The sequence below is a fragment of the Coregonus clupeaformis genome, chromosome 23 (assembly GCF_020615455.1).
Source record: "Coregonus clupeaformis isolate EN_2021a chromosome 23, ASM2061545v1, whole genome shotgun sequence".
NCBI lineage: Eukaryota > Metazoa > Chordata > Actinopteri > Salmoniformes > Salmonidae > Coregonus > Coregonus clupeaformis.
Genome location: NC_059214.1, coordinates 51,082,203 through 51,102,383, shown reverse-complemented (window position 1 = coordinate 51,102,383; position 20,181 = coordinate 51,082,203). Strand labels below are relative to the sequence as shown.

Sequence of the window (20,181 nt, the reverse complement as noted above, 5' to 3'; positions counted from 1 at the left end):
TCAAATCCACGGAACGGCTAGGGGGGGGGTTAGAACCTCTGCCTTAAGCTACACCTACTGACTACAGATTAATAAATATCAACGACCACACCTCGAACACCTATCAAACACCTATCACCTGGAGAGACTCGAACACCTATCAAACACCTATCACCTGGAGAGACTCGAACACCTATCAAACACCTATCACCTGGAGAGATCACCTGGAGAGACTATGGATTTAAAAAAATATCTGGGCCCCAGCTACCAAGTCTGTCTTCAATTTAAAACGGTTCTATGCTTAAAATCGATCAGCCTCTCATTCACAAACCCCCAATTGACATCTAACACTCTCTCTCCCTCTCTCGGCAGCCCAGATGGGACAATAAATCTGGCAGCGTTACTGATGAAGGAAGCCTCTAAAACTCACACAACAAGGGAAGGAGGGGGACCAGGGTATGTGTGTGTATGTACAGTGTGTGTGTGTGGCATCGATCTGGTGTGTCTTTAGCTAGCAGCCTGGGGATGCACATCAGATCTCACTTCTCTTAAACCTCTATCCCTCTCATATATCCTTCCCTCTATCCCTCGCTCTCTCTCTCCTATATCCTTCCCTCTATCCCTCTATCTCTCTCCTATATCCTTCCCTCTATCCCTCTATCTCTCTCCTATATCCTTCCCTCTATCTCTCTCCTATATCCTTCCCTCTATCTCTCTCCTATATCCTTCTCTCTATCTCTCTCCTATATCCATCCCTCTATCCCTCGCTCTCCCTCTCATATATCCTTCCCTCTATCACTCGCCCTCTCTCCTATATCCTTCCCTCTATCCCTCTCATATATCCTTCCCTCTATCTCTCTCCTATATCCTTCCCTCTATCCCTCTATCTCTCTCCTATATCCTTCCCTCTATCCCTCTATCTCTCTCCTATATCCTTCCCTCTATCCCTCTATCTCTCTCATATATCCTTCCCTCTATCCCTCTATCTCTCTCCTATATCCTTCCCTCTATCCCTCTATCTCTCTCCTATATCCTTCCCTCTATCTCTCTCATATATCCTTCCCTCTATCTCTCTCCTATATCCTTCCCTCTATCCCTCTATCTCTCTCCTATATCCTTCCCTCTATCCCTCTATCTCTCTCCTATATCCTTCCCTCTATCTCTCTCATATATCCTTCCCTCTATCTCTCTCCTATATCCTTCCCTCTATCCCTCTATCTCTCTCCTATATCCTTCCCTCTATCCCTCTATCTCTCTCCTATATCCTTCCCTCTATCTCTCTCCTATATCCTTTCCTCTATCCCTCGCTATCTCTCTCCTATATCCGTCCCTCTATCCCTCCCTTCCCTCTATACTCTTCTCTCTTTCGCTCCCTCTATCCCTCGCTCCTTTCATCTCTCTCTAAGCCATCAGTTCTAGGGCAAAGTCTGGTGACCTGACAGAGCTCCTCTACCCAGTGCTCCCAGTAAGCTGCCTGGCTTCTAACTGGTCTTCAACTGGCTTCAGGCAGAGATCATGTTGTCACAGAGCTCTGTTGAGTACTCTATTACGGTTCAATAATAAGACTTCTGCTCTATTCAACAACCTCCCTTCCAATCAGATCAACTGACAACCTCTGAGACCCAATCAGACGACCAGGGAGATTCCCTCTCTTCCCTCCCACAGACAACACCAGACCCCAGAGGTAAAAACAACTTAGAGCGTTGATTGGCTCTCGAGGGAATAATAAAGGATAAGCACAAGTTAAGAAACAAATAACTATCTTATTGACAAGCACAGTGACTCATACAGAGGGAATGGGGTAGGGCCTTGTGATTACATGATCTACTTCTTATCAAACTGGAGACATGGAAGTTCTGAGTGAAGTTAGGAAGTGGATATGCAGTGGGGGAAAAAAGTATTTAGTCAGCCACCAATTGTGCAAGTTCTCCCACTTAAAAAGATGAGAGAGGCCTGTAATTTTCATCATAGGTACACGTCAACTATGACAGACAAAATGAGAAAAAAAAATCCCGAAAATCACATTGTAGGATTTTTTATGAATTTATTTGCAAATTATGGTGGAAAATAAGTATTTGGTCAATAACAAAAGTTTCTCAATACTTTGTTATATACCCTTTGTTGGCAATGACACAGGTCAAACGTTTTCTGTAAGTCTTCACAAGGTTTTCACACACTGTTGCTGGTATTTTGGCCCATTCCTCCATGCAGATCTCCTCTAGAGCAGTGATGTTTTGGGGCTGTCGCTGGGCAACACGGACTTTCAACTCCCTCCAAAGATTTTCTATGGGGTTGAGATCTGGAGACTGGCTAGGCCACTCCAAGACCTTGAAATGCTTCTTACGAAGCCACTCCTTCGTTGCCCGGGCAGTGTATTTGGGATCATTGTCATGCTGAAAGACCCAGCCACGTTTCATCTTCAATGCCCTTGCTGATGGAAGGAGGTTTTCACTCAAAATCTCACGATACATGGCCCCATTCATTCTTTCCTTTACACGGATCAGTCGTCCTGGTCCCTTTGCAGAAAAACAGCCCCAAAGCATGATGTTTCCACCCCCATGCTTCACAGTAGGTATGGTGTTCTTTGGATGCAACTCAGAATTCTTTGTCCTCCAAACACGACGAGTTGAGTTTTTACCAAAAAGTTCTATTTTGGTTTCATCTGACCATATGACATTCTCCCAATCCTCTTCTGGATCATCCAAATGCACTCTAGCAAACTTCAGACGGGCCTGGACATGTACTGGCTTAAGCAGGGGGACACGTCTGGCACTGCAGGATTTGAGTCCCTGGCGGCGTAGTGTGTTACTGATGGTAGGCTTTGTTACTTTGGTCCCAGCTCTCTGCAGGTCATTCACTAGGTCCCCCCGTGTGGTTCTGGGATTTTTGCTCACCGTTCTTGTGATCATTTTGACCCCACAGGGTGAGATCTTGCGTGGAGTCCCAGATCGAGGGAGATTATCAGTGGTCTTGTATGTCTTCCATTTCCTAATAATTGCTCCCACAGTTGATTTCTTCAAACCAAGCTGCTTAGCTATTGCAGATTCAGTCTTCCCAGCCTGGTGCAGGTCTACAAATTTGTTTCTGGTGTCCTTTGACAGCTCTTTGGTCTTGGCCATAGTGGAGTTTGGAGTGTGACTGTTTGAGGTTGTGGACAGGTGTCTTTTATACTGATAACAAGTTCAAACAGGTGCCATTAATACAGGTAACGAGTGGAGGACAGAGGAGCCTCTTAAAGAAGAAGTTACAGGTCTGTGAGAGCCAGAAATCTTGCTTGTTTGTAGGTGACCAAATACTTATTTTCCACCATAATTTGCAAATAAATTAATTCAAAATCCTACAATGTGATTTTCTGGATTTTTTTCCCTCAATTTGTCTGTCATAGTTGACGTGTACCTATGATGAAAATTACAGGCCTCTCTCATATTTTTAAGTGGGAGAACTTGCACAATTGGTGGCTGACTAAATACTTTTTTCCCCCACTGTAATAATATCATGACTTTGAATGAGAGAGAGAGAGAGAGAGAGAGAGAGAGAGAGAGAGAGATGGAGAGGGAGAGGGAGAGAGAGAGAGAGAGAGAGATGGAGAGGGAGAGAGAGAGGGAGAGATGGAGAGAGAGAGAGAGAGAAGTTGGCATTGGGGTTGAGGGTAGCTGAAGGATGGGACTGGATGGTCTTCAGATATAGATGGGAGGGGTTGAGGGGGAGAGAGAGAGAGGGTGTATGGGGAGGGAGCGAGGGTGTATGGAGAGAGAGCGAGGGTGTATGGAGAGAGAGCGAGGGTGTATGGAGAGAGAGCGAGAGCGATAGAGAGAGAGAGAGGGGGTGTATGGGGAGAGAGAGAGGATGTATGGGGAGAGAGAGGATGTATGGGGAGAGAGAGAGGCTGTATGGGGAGAGAGCGAGGGTGTATGGAGAGAGAGCGAGAGCGATAGAGAGAGAGAGAGAGGGTGTATGGGGAGAGAGAGAGGCTGTATGGGGAGAGAGAGAGGCTGTATGGGGAGAGAGATGGTGTATGGGGAGAGAGAGAGGATGTATGGGGAGAGAGATGGTGTATGGGGAGAGAGAGAGGATGTATGGGGAGAGAGAGGGTGTATGGGGAGAGAGAGGGTGTATGGGGAGAGAGAGGGTGTATGGGGAGAGAGATGGTGTATGGGGAGAGAGATGGTGTATGGGGAGAGAGATGGTGTATGGGGAGAGAGAGGGTGTATGGGGAGAGAGAGGGTGTATGGGGAGAGAGATGGTGTATGGGGAGAGAGAGGGTGTATGGGGAGAGAGATGGTGTATGGGGAGAGAGATGGTGTATGGGGAGAGAGATGGTGTATGGGGAGAGAGAGGGTGTATGGGGGAGAGAGATGGTGTATGGGGAGAGAGAGGGTGTATGGGGAGAGAGATGGTGTATGGGGAGAGAGAGAGGATGTATGGGGAGAGAGAGGGTGTATGGGGAGAGAGATGGTGTATGGGGAGAGAGAGAGATGGTGTATGGGGAGAGAGAGGGTGTATGGGGAGAGAGATGGTGTATGGGGAGAGAGAGGGTGTATGGGGAGAGAGATGGTGTATGGGGAGAGAGAGAGGATGTATGGGGAGAGAGAGGGTGTATGGGGAGAGAGAGGGTGTATGGGGAGAGAGATGGTGTATGGGGAGAGAGATGGTGTATGGGGAGAGAGATGGTGTATGGGGAGAGAGATGCTGGGAGAGCAGCAGGAAAACAAACCCTTTCATCAAACACAGCAGCTGATCTGAACCAATCAGAGCAGAGCAGAAAGACTCCATCAAGACCTCTGAGATCAGGGGAGGAAGGTAGAGTGGAGGCAGCAGGTGTGTGGGGAAGCCTGGAGAAACTAACCTCCGCTTCCACCGAAACAACAACACTCAGGTTAATGTGGAATGAATACACAAACAGAAAGAAGTGGAACAGGAAGAGGACAAAAGAGACAGAAGAGGTAAATAATATGGGGAGTGAGGAAGCCAGGAAACGGATGTTTCACACACAGGAGTGTTCTGTCCCCTTCCTTCCGGAATGCTAAGGGAGTGTTCCGGAACACTGACACAGCGCTAAGAGAGTGTTGGTTGGACGTGTGGTCTGGGTTCTGTGTCACGCTCTCACATTTACATTTTACATATTTAGCAGACGCTCTTATCCAGAGCGACTTACAGGAGCAATTAGGGTTAAGTGCCTTGCTCAAGGAGAGCAAGGCACATCTACAGATTTTTTTCCCACCTAGTCGGCTCGGGGATTAGAACCAGCGACCTTTCGGTTACTGGCACGACACACTTAACCACTAAGCTACCTGCCGCCACTACGCTCCTGTCACCTAGTGAGTCAAGGTGTAGAGAAGGCACATCTACAGATTTTTTCCCACCTAGTCGGCACCTAGTCGGCTCTCAGCCCAGTCAAAACTGTTCGCTGCTCTGGCACCCCAATGGTGGAACAAGCTCCCTCACGACGCCAGGACAGCGGAGTCACTCACCACCTTCCGGAGACATTTGAAACCCCACCTCTTTAAGGAATACCTGGGATAGGCTAAAGTATTCCTTCTAACCCCCCCAAATTGTAAAGTGGTTATCCCACTGGCTATAGGGTGAACGCACCAATTTGTGAGTCGCTCTGGCTAAGAGCGTCTGCTAAATGACGAATGTGCCCTTGAGCAAGGCACTTAACCCTAATTGCTCCTGTAAGTCGCTCTGGTTAAGAGCGTCTGCTAAATGACTAAAATGTAAATGTAAAATGTAGAGAAGGATGGACTTCGGAGGGGGTTAGCCTAGTGGAGGGTGTTGGAGAGGTAGAGGGGGGTTAGCCTAGTGGAGGGTGTTGGAGAGGTAGAGGGGGTTAGCCTAGTGGAGGGTGTTGGAGAGGTAGAGGGGGGTTAGCCTAGTGGAGGGTGTTGGAGAGGTAGAGGGGGGTTAGCCTAGTGGAGGGTGTTGGAGAGGTAGAGGGGGTTAGCCTAGTGGAGGGTGTTGGAGAGGTAGAGGGGGGTTAGCCTAGTGGAGGGTGTTGGAGAGGTAGAGGGGGGGTTAGCCTAGTGGAGGGTGTTGGAGAGGTAGAGGGGGGTTAGCCTAGTGGAGGGTGTTGGAGAGGTAGAGGGGGGTTAGCCTAGTGGAGGGTGTTGGAGAGGTAGAGGGGGGTTAGCCTAGTGGAGGGTGTTAGAGAGGTAGAGGGGGGTTAGCCTAGTGGAGGGTGTTGGACAGGTAGAGGGAGGTTAGCCTAGTGGAGGGTGTTGGAGAGGTAGAGGGGGGTTAGCCTACTGGAGGGTGTTGGAGAGGTAGAGGGGGGTTAGCCTAGTGGAGGGTGTTGGAGAGGTAGAGGGGGGTTAGCCTAGTGGAGGGTGTTGGCGAGGTAGAGGGGGTTAGCCTAGTGGAGGGTGTTGGAGAGGTAGAGGGGGGTTAGCCTAGTGGAGGGTGTTGGAGAGGTAGAGGGAGGTTAGCCTAGTGGAGGGTGTTGGAGAGGTAGAGGGGGGTTAGCCTAGTGGAGGGTGTTGGAGAGGTAGAGGGGGGTTAGCCTAGTGGAGGGTGTTGGAGAGGTAGAGGGGGTTAGCCTAGTGGAGGGCGTTGGAGAGGTAGAGGGGGGTTAGCCTAGTGGAGGGCGTTGGAGAGGTAGAGGGGGTTAGCCTAGTGGAGGGTGTTGGAGAGGTAGAGGGGGGTTAGCCTAGTGGAGGGTGTTGGAGAGGTAGAGTGGGGTTAGCCTACTGGAGGGTGTTGGAGAGGTAGAGGGGGGTTAGCCTACTGGAGGGTGTTGGAGAGGTAGAGGGGGTTAGCCTAGTGGAGGGTGTTGGAGAGGTAGAGGGGGGGTTAGCCTAGTGGAGGGTGTTGGAGAGGTAGAGGGGGGTTAGCCTAGTGGAGGGTGTTGGAGAGGTAGAGGGGGTTAGCCTAGTGGGGGGTGTTGGAGAGGTAGAGGGGGGTTAGCCTAGTGGAGGGTGTTGGAGAGGTAGAGGGGGTTAGCCTAGTGGAGGGTGTTGGAGAGGTAGAGGGGGGTTAGCCTAGTGGAGGGTGTTGGAGAGGTAGAGGGGGGTTAGCCTAGTGGAGGGTGTTGGAGAGGTAGAGGGGGGTTAGCGTAGAGGAGGGGGCTGGAGAGGTAGAGGGGGTTAGCCTAGTGGAGGGTGTTGGAGAGGTAGAGGGGGGTTAGCCTAGTGGAGGGTGTTGGAGAGGTAGAGGGGGTTAGCCTAGTGGGGGGTGTTGGAGAGGTAGAGGGGGGTTAGCCTAGTGGAGGGTGTTGGAGAGGTAGAGGGGGTTAGCCTAGTGGAGGGTGTTGGAGAGGTAGAGGGGGTTAGCCTAGTGGAGGGTGTTGGAGAGGTAGAGGGGGGTTAGCCTAGTGGAGGGTGTTGGAGAGGTAGAGGGGGTTAGCCTAGTGGAGGGTGTTGGAGAGGTAGAGGGGGGTTAGCCTAGTGGAGGGTGTTGGAGAGGTAGAGGGGGGTTAGCCTAGTGGAGGGTGTTGGAGAGGTAGAGGGGGGTTAGCCTAGTGGAGGGTGTTGGAGGGGTAGAGGGGGGTTAGCCTAGTGGAGGGTGTTGGACAGGTAGAGGGGGGTTAGCCTAGTGGAGGGTGTTGGACAGGTAGAGGGGGGTTAGCCTAGTGGAGGGTGTTGGAGAGGTAGAGGGGGGTTAGCCTAGTGGAGGGTGTTGGAGAGGTAGAGGGGGGTTAGCCTAGTGGAGGGTGTTGGAGAGGTAGAGGGGGGTTAGCCTAGTGGAGGGTGTTGGAGAGGTAGAGGGGGGTTAGCCTAGTGGAGGGTGTTGGAGAGGTAGAGGGGGGTTAGCCTAGTGGAGGGTGTTGGAGAGGTAGAGGGGGGTTAGCCTAGTGGAGGGTGTTGGAGAGGTAGAGGGGGGTTAGCCTAGTGGAGGGTGTTGGAGAGGTAGAGGGGGGTTAGCCTAGTGGAGGGTGTTGGAGAGGTAGAGGGGGGTTAGCCTAGTGGAGGGTGTTGGAGAGGTAGAGGGGGGTTAGCCTAGTGGAGGGTGTTGGAGAGGTAGAGGGGATGAAGTAAGGTGAGCACAGGGACAGATGTGAGGGAGGGGAGGGAAGGATAAGGGGTAGAGAAGGGACCCCCTGACCTCTGGAGAAAGAGTTGAAAGGGATCATCCATCTTTGTTACAGAACTTTATCTGACAGCCTGTGTCCACAAAAACGTGACTGTGATGCCGCAGAGGCCACGAACAGGATAGGAGTCACTGGCTATGTCCCAAATGGCACCCTATTCCCTATATAGTGCACTGTTCCGACGCCAGCTCTGTTCCAAAGTAGTGCACTATATAGGGAATAGGGTGCAATTTGGGACGCGGTCCATGAACAGGATAGGAGTCAATCAGGTCAGAAGCGCCCCAAAAAAAGAGCACTCCCCTCCTCCCATCTTCCCACCCCTCTATCTCAATCTCCCCTGGACACATAAATTACCCCGAAATGGAGAGAGAATCAAAGAGAGGCCACCTGATACCTGTGGAATGTTTCTACCTTGTTCTCTAACCCACAACAACAGAACAGAGAAGAACAACTCTGACCCTAGTCAACCAGGACATCCTGGTGGAACTAACGGTAACATTACAGAACAGCATGCCTCACTTTGTTTATATTGGCACCATGCAGGGATGATTCACTACTTTTTGATATATGTTAGTAGAATTTGGAGCAGTCTGAATATTCAGAGGGTAAAGATGTGTCTATTTGATGATAATTTTTTTTTTTTTTTAAAGATACTGCAAATCAAGCGAAATCTGAGGGGTAGAAAGAGGAAGAATATGGAACGCTAGTATAGAATGTTGAAACATTACATTTTTTAAAAGGTAGCTCTCATGCTAGAAAAGGTTGGAGACCCCTGATCTAGAGATAGGCCGAATGTATTACCACCCTCTAAAGACCTGTCCACGGCCGCAGTAAAAGCCATGCAATAAGCAGCGCTGTCATCATAAAAGTCCATCTATTTCATAGCTGTTACACCTAGCCAGAGGGGAAACTTGGCAGGCCGCGTCCCAAATGGCAATATATTCCCTTTATAGTGCACTACTATTGACCAGGTGTTCCCTTTATAGTGCACTACTATTGACCAGGTGTTCCCTTTATAGTGCACTACTATTGACCAGGTGTTCCCTTTATAGTGCACTACTATTGACCAGGTGTTCCCTACCTAGTGCACTACTATTGACCAGGTGTTCCCTTTATAGTGCACTACTATTGACCAGGTGTTCCCTTTATAGTGCACTACTATTGACCAGGTGTTCCCTTTATAGTGCACTACTATTGACCAGGTGTTCCCTTTATAGTGCACTACTTTTGAATAGGGTGTCATTTAAGACACAGCCAAACACAGCAGGCTAGTAGAGACAAATGGACGTATATACTCTGTTAACTTACAATACATACTATGCTATGTATGGACTTCTGGTATGATCTGATAACTAACAAATACAATACTATATATGGACTTCTGGTATGATCTGATAACTAACAAATACAATACTATATATCGACTTCTGGTATGATCTGATAACTAACAAATACTATACTCTATATGGACTTCTGGTATGATCTGATAACTAACAAATACTATACTATATATGGACTTCTGGTATGATCTGATAACTATAGTCCCCTGTAGCTCAGTTGGTAGAGCATGGTGCTTGCAACGCCAGGGTTGTGGGTTCGTTTCCCACGGGGGACCAGTATGAAAATGTATGCACTCACTAACTGTAAGTCGCTCTGGATAAGAGCATCTGCTAAATGACTAAAATGTAAATTAAGGAGATGTGTTAACCCTAACCCTAACTAACAAACACTATACTATATATGGACTTCTGGTATGATATGTTAACTTACAATACATACTATGCTACACTTAACAAACATATAAACACAACATGTAAAGTGTTGGTCGCAGAAATGTTCCATATGCACAAAAAAAGTATTTCTCAAAAAATGCGTTTACATCCCTGTTAGTGAGCATTTCTCCCTTGCCAAGATAATCCATCCACCTGACAGGTGCGGGAAATCAAGAAGCTGATTAAACAGCATGATCATTACACAGGTGCACCTTGTGCTGGGGACAATAAAAGGCCACTCTAAAATGTGCAGTTTTGTCACACAACACAATGCCACAGATGTCTCAAGTTTTGAGGGAGCGTGCAATTGACATGCTGACTGCAGGAATGCTCACCAGAGCTGTTGCCAGATAATTAAATGTTCACTTCTCTACCATAAGCTGCCTCCAACGTCATTTTAGAGAATTTGGCAGTACATCCAACCGGCCTTACAACCGCAGACCACGTGTAAGCACGCCAGCCCAGGACCTCCAAATCCGGCTTCTTCACCTGCGGGATCGTCTGAGACCAGCCACCCGGACAGCTGATGAAACTGAGGAGTATTTCTGTCTGTAATAAAGCCCTTTTGTGGGGAAAAACTCATTCTTGGCTGCGCCCCTGCCAAGTCATGTGAAATCCATAGACGAGGGCCTAATGAATTTATTTCAATTGACTGATTTCCTTATATGAACTGTAGCTCAGTAAAATCGTTGAAATTGTTGCGTTTATATTTTTGTTCACTATATGGACTTCTGGTATGATCTGTCAACGTTTGTGACGGATTAGGTGTGTGTGTGTTTGTGGTGTGTGTGTGTGTGTGTGTGTGTGTGTGTGTGTGTGTGTGTGTGTGTGTGTGTGCGCGCGCGCACAGTAAGGTTGACTGTGTGTATGTAAGGGTGTGTTGATACAGTGTGGTAGATATGTTAAAAGGTATGATAAGCGTGGGACCACTTCTTACCTGGCGACCTGTTGTTGTGCTTCTGAGGCTGTGTATGGTAGTTACAGCTGTACGAGACTAGGTCTTACCGTGGGGGGTTCAGGGCCAGGCCTGCCGTTGGGCTCCTGAGGCTGAGGGGGAGACTAGGTCTTACCGTGGGGGGTTCAGGGCCAGGCCTGCCGTTGGGCTCCTGAGGCTGAGGGGGAGACTAGGTCTTACCGTGGGGGGTTCAGGGCCAGGCCTGCCGTTGGGCTCCTGAGGCTGAGGGGAGACTAGGTCTTACCGTGGGGGTTCAGGGCCAGGCCTGCCGTTGGGCTCCTGAGGCTGAGGGGGAGACTAGGTCTTACCGTGGGGGGTTCAGGGCCAGGCCTGCCGTTGGGCTCCTGAGGCTGAGGGGGAGACTAGGTCTTACCGTGGGGGGTTCAGGGCCAGGCCTGCCGTTGGGCGGCTGAGGGGGAGACTAGGTCTTACCGTGGGGGGTTCAGGGCCAGGCCTGCCGTTGGGCTCCTGAGGATGAGGGGGCTGTGATGTCTCCACTGGGGGGCTGAGGGCTGATTCACTGCTGCTCCTTACAAGCAGAGGCGTGTCTGGAGGAGGGAACACACAGAAGGAAGACATCACAACTTTGGTCTTAGTGCGTAATATATTATTTAAAAGAATAAAAGCTAGGCTATATGAAAGTATAGATCCCTACCCTGCCAATTCTCCAAAGTGTGAATTGGTCTTTAATTCCAATTAAATTATTGAATTGGCCACAACCCGCAGGAATTTGAATTTGAATTAAAGTACGTAGAATTTAACACAATGAAATGAATTTAAATTTAAATGGACATTGATTCCATACATAAGTACAGTATACACATGTTTATTTTGACAGCAATAATATGTTTAAAAAGGTCCAATGCAGACATTTTCTTTATGTCAATATCAAATCATTTCTGGGAAACAATTAAGTACCTTACTGTGATTGTTTTCAATTAAAATGGTTAAAAAAAAAGAAACAAAAATAGCTTCTTAGCAAAGAGCAATTTCTCAAGCAAGAATTTTGCTAGGACTGTCTGGGAGTGGTCTGATTGGGGAGGGGAAAACAGAAAATTAGCTGTTATTGGCAGAGAGGTTTGGAACTCTCTTTCTTATTGGTCTATTAACTAATGTACCACCTGGGTGACGTCACCAGGCAGGCCAAAACTCCATCTCGCCAAAACAGTGTTGCAGTGTTTTCAAACAGCTCTTACACTTAAAGGGCATTATCATCATTTTCACAATGTCAGTGTCATTCCAACCTCATAGTGTGGAAATATATATAAAACACAGGAAAATTATGTTTTTGACCACACTGGGCCTTTAACAAAACTCATCCTCCTAAACAACATTACATGTTTTATTTTATTTTAACCTTTATTCAACTAGGCAAGTCAGTTAAGAACAAATTCTTATTTACAATGACGGCCTACCAAAAGGCAAAAGGCCTCCTGCGGGGACGGGGGCTGAGATAGAAAATAAACATATAGGACAAAACACACATCAAGACAAGAGAGACACCACAACACTACATAAAGAGAGACACCACAACACTACATAAAGAGACACCACAACACTACATAAAGAGAGACGCCACAACACTACATAAAGAGAGACGCCACAACACTACATAAAGAGAGACGCCACAACAATAAATAAAGAGAGACACCACAACACTACATAAAGAGAGACACCACAACACTACATAAAGAGAGACACCACAACACTACATAAAGAGAGACGCCACAACACTACATAAAGAGAGACGCCACAACACTACATAAAGAGAGACACCACAACACTACATAGAGAGACACCACAACACTACATAAAGAGAGACACCACAACACTACATAAAGAGAGACACCACAACACTACATAAAGAGAGACACCACAACACTACATAAAGAGAGACACCACAACACTACATAAAGAGAGACACCGCAACACTACATAGAGACACCACAACACTACATAAAGAGAGACACCACAACACTACATAAAGAGAGACACCACAACACTACATAAAGAGAGACGCCACAACACTACATAAAGAGAGACACCACAACACTACATAAAGAGAGACGCCACAACACTACATAGAGAGACACCACAACACTACATAAAGAGAGACACCACAACACTACATAAAGAGAGACACCACAACACTACATAAAGAGAGACACCACAACACTACATAAAGAGAGACACCACAACACTACATAAAGAGAGACCACAACACTACATAAAGAGAGACACCACAACACTACATAAAGAGAGACACCACAACACTACATAAAGAGAGACGCCTACAACACTACATAAAGAGAGACACCACAACACTACATAAAGAGAGACGCCTACAACAATACATAAAGAGAGAGACCACAACACTACATAAAGAGAGACACCACAACACTACATAAAGAGAGACGCCACAACACTACATAAAGAGAGACACCACAACACTACATAAAGAGAGACGCCACAACACTACATAAAGAGAGACACCACAACACTACATAAAGAGAGACGCCACAACAATAAATAAAGAGAGACACCACAACACTACATAAAGAGAGACACCACAACACTACATAAAGAGAGACACCACAACACTACATAAAGAGAGACGCCACAACACTACATAAAGAGAGACGCCACAACACTACATAAAGAGAGACACCACAACACTACATAGAGAGACACCACAACACTACATAAAGAGAGACACCACAACACTACATAAAGAGAGACACCACAACACTACATAAAGAGAGACACCACAACACTACATAAAGAGAGACACCACAACACTACATAAAGAGAGACACCGCAACACTACATAGAGACACCACAACACTACATAAAGAGAGACACCACAACACTACATAAAGAGAGACACCACAACACTACATAAAGAGAGACACCACAACACTACATAAAGAGAGACGCCACAACACTACATAAAGAGAGACACCACAACACTACATAAAGAGAGACGCCACAACACTACATAGAGAGACACCACAACACTACATAAAGAGAGACACCACAACACTACATAAAGAGAGACACCACAACACTACATAAAGAGAGACACCACAACACTACATAAAGAGAGACACCACAACACTACATAAAGAGAGACCACAACACTACATAAAGAGAGACACCACAACACTACATAAAGAGAGACACCACAACACTACATAAAGAGAGACGCCACAACACTACATAAAGAGAGACGCCACAACACTACATAAAGAGAGACACCACAACACTACATAGAGAGACACCACAACACTACATAAAGAGAGACACCACAACACTACATAAAGAGAGACACCACAACACTACATAAAGAGAGACACCACAACACTACATAAAGAGAGACACCACAACACTACATAAAGAGAGACACCGCAACACTACATAGAGACACCACAACACTACATAAAGAGAGACACCACAACACTACATAAAGAGAGACACCACAACACTACATAAAGAGAGACGCCACAACACTACATAAAGAGAGACACCACAACACTACATAAAGAGAGACGCCACAACACTACATAGAGAGACACCACAACACTACATAAAGAGAGACACCACAACACTACATAAAGAGAGACACCACAACACTACATAAAGAGAGACACCACAACACTACATAAAGAGAGACGCCACAACACTACATAAAGAGAGAGACCACAACACTACATAAAGAGAGACGCCACAACAATACATAAAGAGAGACACCACAACACTACATAAAGAGAGACACCACAACACTACATAAAGAGAGACACCACAACACTACATAAAGAGAGACACCACAACACTACATAAAGAGAGACCACAACACTACATAAAGAGAGACCACAACACTACATAAAGAGAGACACCACAACACTACATAAAGAGAGACGCCACAACACTACATAAAGAGAGACACCACAACACTACATAAAGAGAGACGCCACAACAATACATAAAGAGAGAGACCACAACACTACATAAAGAGAGACACCACAACACTACATAAAGAGAGACGCCACAACACTACATAAAGAGAGACACCACAACACTACATAAAGAGAGACGCCACAACACTACATAAAGAGAGACACCACAACACTACATAAAGAGAGACACCACACCACTACATAAAGAGAGACGCCACAACACTACATAGAGATACCACAACACTACATAAAGAGAGACACCACAACACTACATAAAGAGAGACACCACAACACTACATAAAGAGAGACGCCACAACACTACATAGAGAGAGACCACAACACTACATAAAGAGAGACGCCACAACAATACATAAAGAGAGACACCACAACACTACATAAAGAGAGACACCACAACACTACATAAAGAGAGACACCACAACACTACATAAAGAGAGACACCACAACACTACATAAAGAGAGACACCACAACACTACATAAAGAGACACCACAACACTACATAAAGAGAGACGCCACAACACTACATAAAGAGAGACGCCACAACACTACATAAAGAGAGACACCACAACACTACATAAAGAGAGACAACACAACACTACATAAAGAGAGACCACAACACTACATAAAGAGAGACGCCACAACACTACATAAAGAGAGACACCACAACACTACATAAAGAGAGACCACAACACTACATAAAGAGAGACACCACAACACTACATAAAGAGAGACCACAACACTACATAAAGAGAGACGCCACAACACTACATAAAGAGAGACCACAACACTACATAAAGAGAGACCACAACACTACATAAAGAGAGACACCACAACACTACATAAAGAGAGAGACCACAACACTACATAAAGAGACGCCACAACACTACATAAAGAGAGACACCACAACACTACATAAAGAGAGAGACCACAACACTACATAAAGAGAGACCACAACACTACATAAAGAGAGACACCACAACACTACATAAAGAGAGACGCCACAACACTACATAAAGAGAGACCTAAGACAACAACACAACATGGCAGCATCACAACATGGTAGCAGCACTAGACATGGTACAAACATTATTGGGCACAGACAACAGCACAAAGGGCAAGAAGGTAGAGACAACAATACATCACGCGAAGCAGCCACAACTGGCAGTAAGAGTGTCCATGATTGAGTCTTTGAATGAAGAGATGGAGATAAAACTGTCCAGTTTGAGAGTTTTTTGCAGCTCGTTCCAGTCGCTGAACTGAAAAGAGGAGCGACCCAGGGATGTGTGTGCTTTGGGAACCTTTAACAGAATGTGACTGGCAGAATGGGTGTTGTATGTGGAGGATGAGGGCTGCAGTAGGTATCTCAGATAGGGGGGAGTGAGGCCTGAGAAGGTTTTATAAATAAGCATCAACCAGTGGGTCTTGCGACGGGTATACAGAGATGACCAGTTTACAGAGGAGTATAGAGTGCAGTGATGTGTCCTATAAGGAGGATTGGTGGCAAATCTGATGGCCGAATGGTAAAGAACATCTAGCCGCTTGAGATCACCCTTATCTGCCGATCTATAAATTACGTCTCCATAATCTAGCATGGGTAGGATGGTCATCTGAATCAGGGTTAGTTTGGCAGCTGGTGTGAATGAGGAGCGATTACGATAGAGGAAACCAAGTCTAGATTTAACCTTAGCCTGCAGCTTTGATATGTGCTGAGAGAAGGACAGTGTACCGTCTAGCCGTACTCCCAAGGACTGGTATGAGGTGACTACCTCAAGCTCTAAACCCTCAGAGGTAGTAATCACACCGGCGGGGAGAGGGGCATTCTTCTTACCAAACCACATGACCTTTGTTTTAGAGGTGTTCAGAACAAGGTTAAGGGCTGAGAACGCTTGTTGGACACTAAGAAAGCTTTGTTGTAGAGTGTTTAACACAAAATCCGGGGAGGGGCCAGCTGAGTATAAGACTGTATCATATGCATATAAATGGATGAGAGAGCTTCCTACTGCCTGAGCTGTGTTGTTGATGTAAATAGAGAAGAGCGTGGGGCCTAGGATGGAGCCTTGGGGTACTCCCTTGGTGACAGGCAGTGGCTGAGACAGCAGATGTTCTGACTTTATACACTGCACTCTTTGAGAGAGGTAGTTAGCAAACCAGGCCAAAGACCCCTCAGAGACACCAATACTCCTTAGCCGGCCCACAAGAATGGAATGGTCTACCGTATCAAAAGCTTTGGCCAAGTCAATAAAAATAGCAGCACAACATTGCTTAGAATCAAGGGCAATGGTGACATCATTTAGGATCTTTAAGGTTGCAGTGACACATCCATAACCTGAGCGGAAACCAGATTGCATACCAGAGAGAATACTATAGACATCAAGAAAGCCAGTCAGTTGATTATTGACAAGTTTTTCCAACACTTTTGATAAACAGGGCAAGATAGAAATAGGCCTATAACAGTTAGGATCAGCTTGATCTCCCCCTTTAAATAAAGGACGCACCGTGGCTGCCTTCCAAGCAACGGGAACCTCCCCAGAGAGGAGAGACAGGCTTAGCAGCAACCTTAAAGAAGAAGGGGTCTAAACCATCTGACCCAGATGTTTTTTGGGGTCAAGTTTAAGGATCTCCTTTAGCACCTCGGACTCAGTGACCGCCTGCAGGGAGAAACTTTGTAGCGGGGCAGGGGAAAAAGAGGGAGGAGCATCAGGGCTAGTCTCTTTAGAAGGGGTGGGAGATGAGGAAATGTTGGACGGGCAAGGAGGCGTGGCTGAGTCAAATAGGAATCCTGACTTAATGAAGTAGTGATTAAAGAGCTCAGCCATGTGCTCCTTGTCAGTAACAACCACATCATCAACATTACGGGACGTGGGCAGCTGTGAGGAGGGTATATTCTCCAGGTCTTTAACCGTTTTCCAGAACTTCTTGGGGTTAGACCCACAGAGAGAGAACTGCTCCTCAAAGTAACTAACTTTGGCCTTCCGGATTGCCTGAGTGCACTTATTTCTAATTTGCCTGAACGAGAGCCAGTCAGCCTGAGTTTGTGTGTGCCGAGCTTTTCGCCAAATGGAATTCTTGAGGTGGAGTAACTCTGCCAGATCACGGTCGAACCAGGGGCTGAACCTGTTTTTAATTCTCATTTTATTTACGGGGGTGTGTTTGTTAACAATACCACTGAAAATATCAAAAAAGAAGGTCCAAGCATCTTCGACAGAGGGGATCAAGCTGATTCTATACCAATTTACAGAGGCCAGGTCATGAAGGAAGGCTTGCTCATTAGTTTTTTAGCAAGCATCTACGACAAATCAGGACAGGTCATTTCACCGAGCAGCCATTACGAACACAGGCTGTAAAACAGTGATCACTAAGGTCATTACAGAAAAAAACAGACTGATACCTACAGTAAGGGAAAAAAGTATTTGATCCCCTGCTGATTTTGTACGTTTGCCCACTGACAAAGAAATGATCAGTCTATAATTTTAATGGTAGGTTTATTTGAACAGTGAGAGACAGAATAACAACAAAAAAATCCAGAAAAACACATGTCAAAAATTTTATAAATTGATTTGCAATTTAATGAGGGAAATAAGTATTTGACCTCTCTGCAAAACATGACTTAGTACTTGATGGCAAAACCCTTGTTGGCAATCAGAGGTCAGACGTTTCTTGTAGTTGGCCACCAGGTTTGCACACATCTCAGGAGGGATTTTGTCCCACTCCTCTTTGCAGATCTTCTCCATGTCTTTAAGGTTGAGGCTGACGTTTGGCAACTCGAACCTTCAGCTCCCTCCACAGATTTTCTATGGGATTCAGGTCTGGAGACTGGCTAGGCCACTCCAGGACCTTAATGTGCTTCTTCTTGAGCCACTCCTTTGTTGCCTTGGCCATGTGTTTGGGTCATTGTCATGCTAGAATACCCATCCACGACCCATTTTCAATGCCCTGGCTGAGGGAAGGAGGTTCTCACCCAAGATTTGACGGTACATGGCCCCGTCCATCGTCCCTTTGATGCGGTGAAGTTGTCCTGTCCCCTTACCAGAAAAACACCCCCAAAGCATAATGTTTCCACCTCCATGTTTGACGGTGGGGATGGTGTTCTTGGGGTCATAGGCAGCATTCCTCCTCCTCCAAACACGGCGAGTTGAGTTGATGCCAAAGAGCTCCATTTTGGTCTCATCTGACCACAACACTTTCACCCAGTTCTCCTCTGAATCATTCAGATGTTCATTGGCAAACTTCAGACGGGCATGCATATGTGCTTTCTTGAGCAGGGGGACCTTGCGGGCGCTGCAGGATTTCAGTCCTTCACGGCGTAGTGTGTTACCAATTGTTTTCTTGGTGACTATGGTCCCAGCTGCCTTGAGATCATTGACAAGATCCTCCCGTGTAGTTCTGGGCTGATTCCTCACCGTTCTCATGATCATTGTAACTCCACGAGCCCCAGGCCGAGGGAGATTGACAGTTATTTTGTGTTTCTGCCATTTGCGAATAATCGCACCAACTGTTGTCACCTTCTCACCAAGCTGCTTGGCGATGGTCTTGTAGCCCATTCCAGCCTTGTGTAGGTCTACAATCTTGTCCCTGACATCCTTGGAGAGCTCTTTGGTCTTGGCCATGGTGGAGAGTTAGGAATCTGATTGATTGATTGCTTCTGTGGACAGGTGTCTTTTATACAGGTAACAAACTGAGATTAGGAGCACTCCCTTTAAGAGTGTGCTCCTAATCTCAGCGTGTTACCTGTATAAAAGACACCTAAGAGCCAGAAATCTTTCTAATTGAGAGGGAATCAAATACTTATTTCCCTCATTAAAATGCAAATAAATGTATAACATTTTTAACATGCATTTTTCTGGATTTGTTTGTTGTTATTCTGTCTCTCACTGTTCAAATAAACCTACCATTAAAATTATAGATTGATCATTTCATTTTTTTTCTTTTTTTCTTTTCTTTTCTTTTTTCAGAAGCACCAGATCATCAGCAAACAGCAGACATTTGACTTCAGATTCTAGTAGGGTGAGGCTGGGTGCTGCAGACTGTTCTAGTGCCCTCGCCAATTCGTTGATATATATGTTGAAGAGGGTGGGGCTTAAGCTGCATACCTGTCTCACCCCACAGCCCTGTGGAAAGAAATGTATGTGTCTTTTGCCAATTTTAACCGCACTTCTTCTTTTTTGGGGGGATGGATCAGCTTAATATTGCAGATAGATTAGACAGATAGATTGTAACTTCCATCAATGTAATTGTCTGCATCACTTCCAATCCCTCATGTTTTTATATATATATATATATATATATATATATATATATTCCCCTTTATTACTTTCCAACCCCACCACCCTTTCCCTACTTGGGGTAAACTAGTGAACAACAATGCTTAGGCCTCTACTTCAAGCTTATACATACTATTTACATTTTATGGACACAGTCAATTTTACAATAATTATATATATTTTTTTTCTCCTGGACTACTTCTACTCTCAACC

The 20,181-nt window shown here is 46.2% G+C and overlaps 1 protein-coding gene across 1 annotated transcript in view; it reads right to left on the bottom strand.

The window, feature by feature from the left end:
* Nucleotides 1-20,181, bottom strand: part of pard3bb (par-3 family cell polarity regulator beta b) — a 627,684-nt gene that overhangs the window by 439,387 nt on the left and 168,116 nt on the right. The window contains exon 4 of the mRNA XM_041843623.2: nucleotides 11,165-11,280. Coding sequence (XP_041699557.2) covers nucleotides 11,165-11,280 — 116 coding nt within the window. The remainder of the gene's footprint in view (nucleotides 1-11,164; nucleotides 11,281-20,181) is intronic.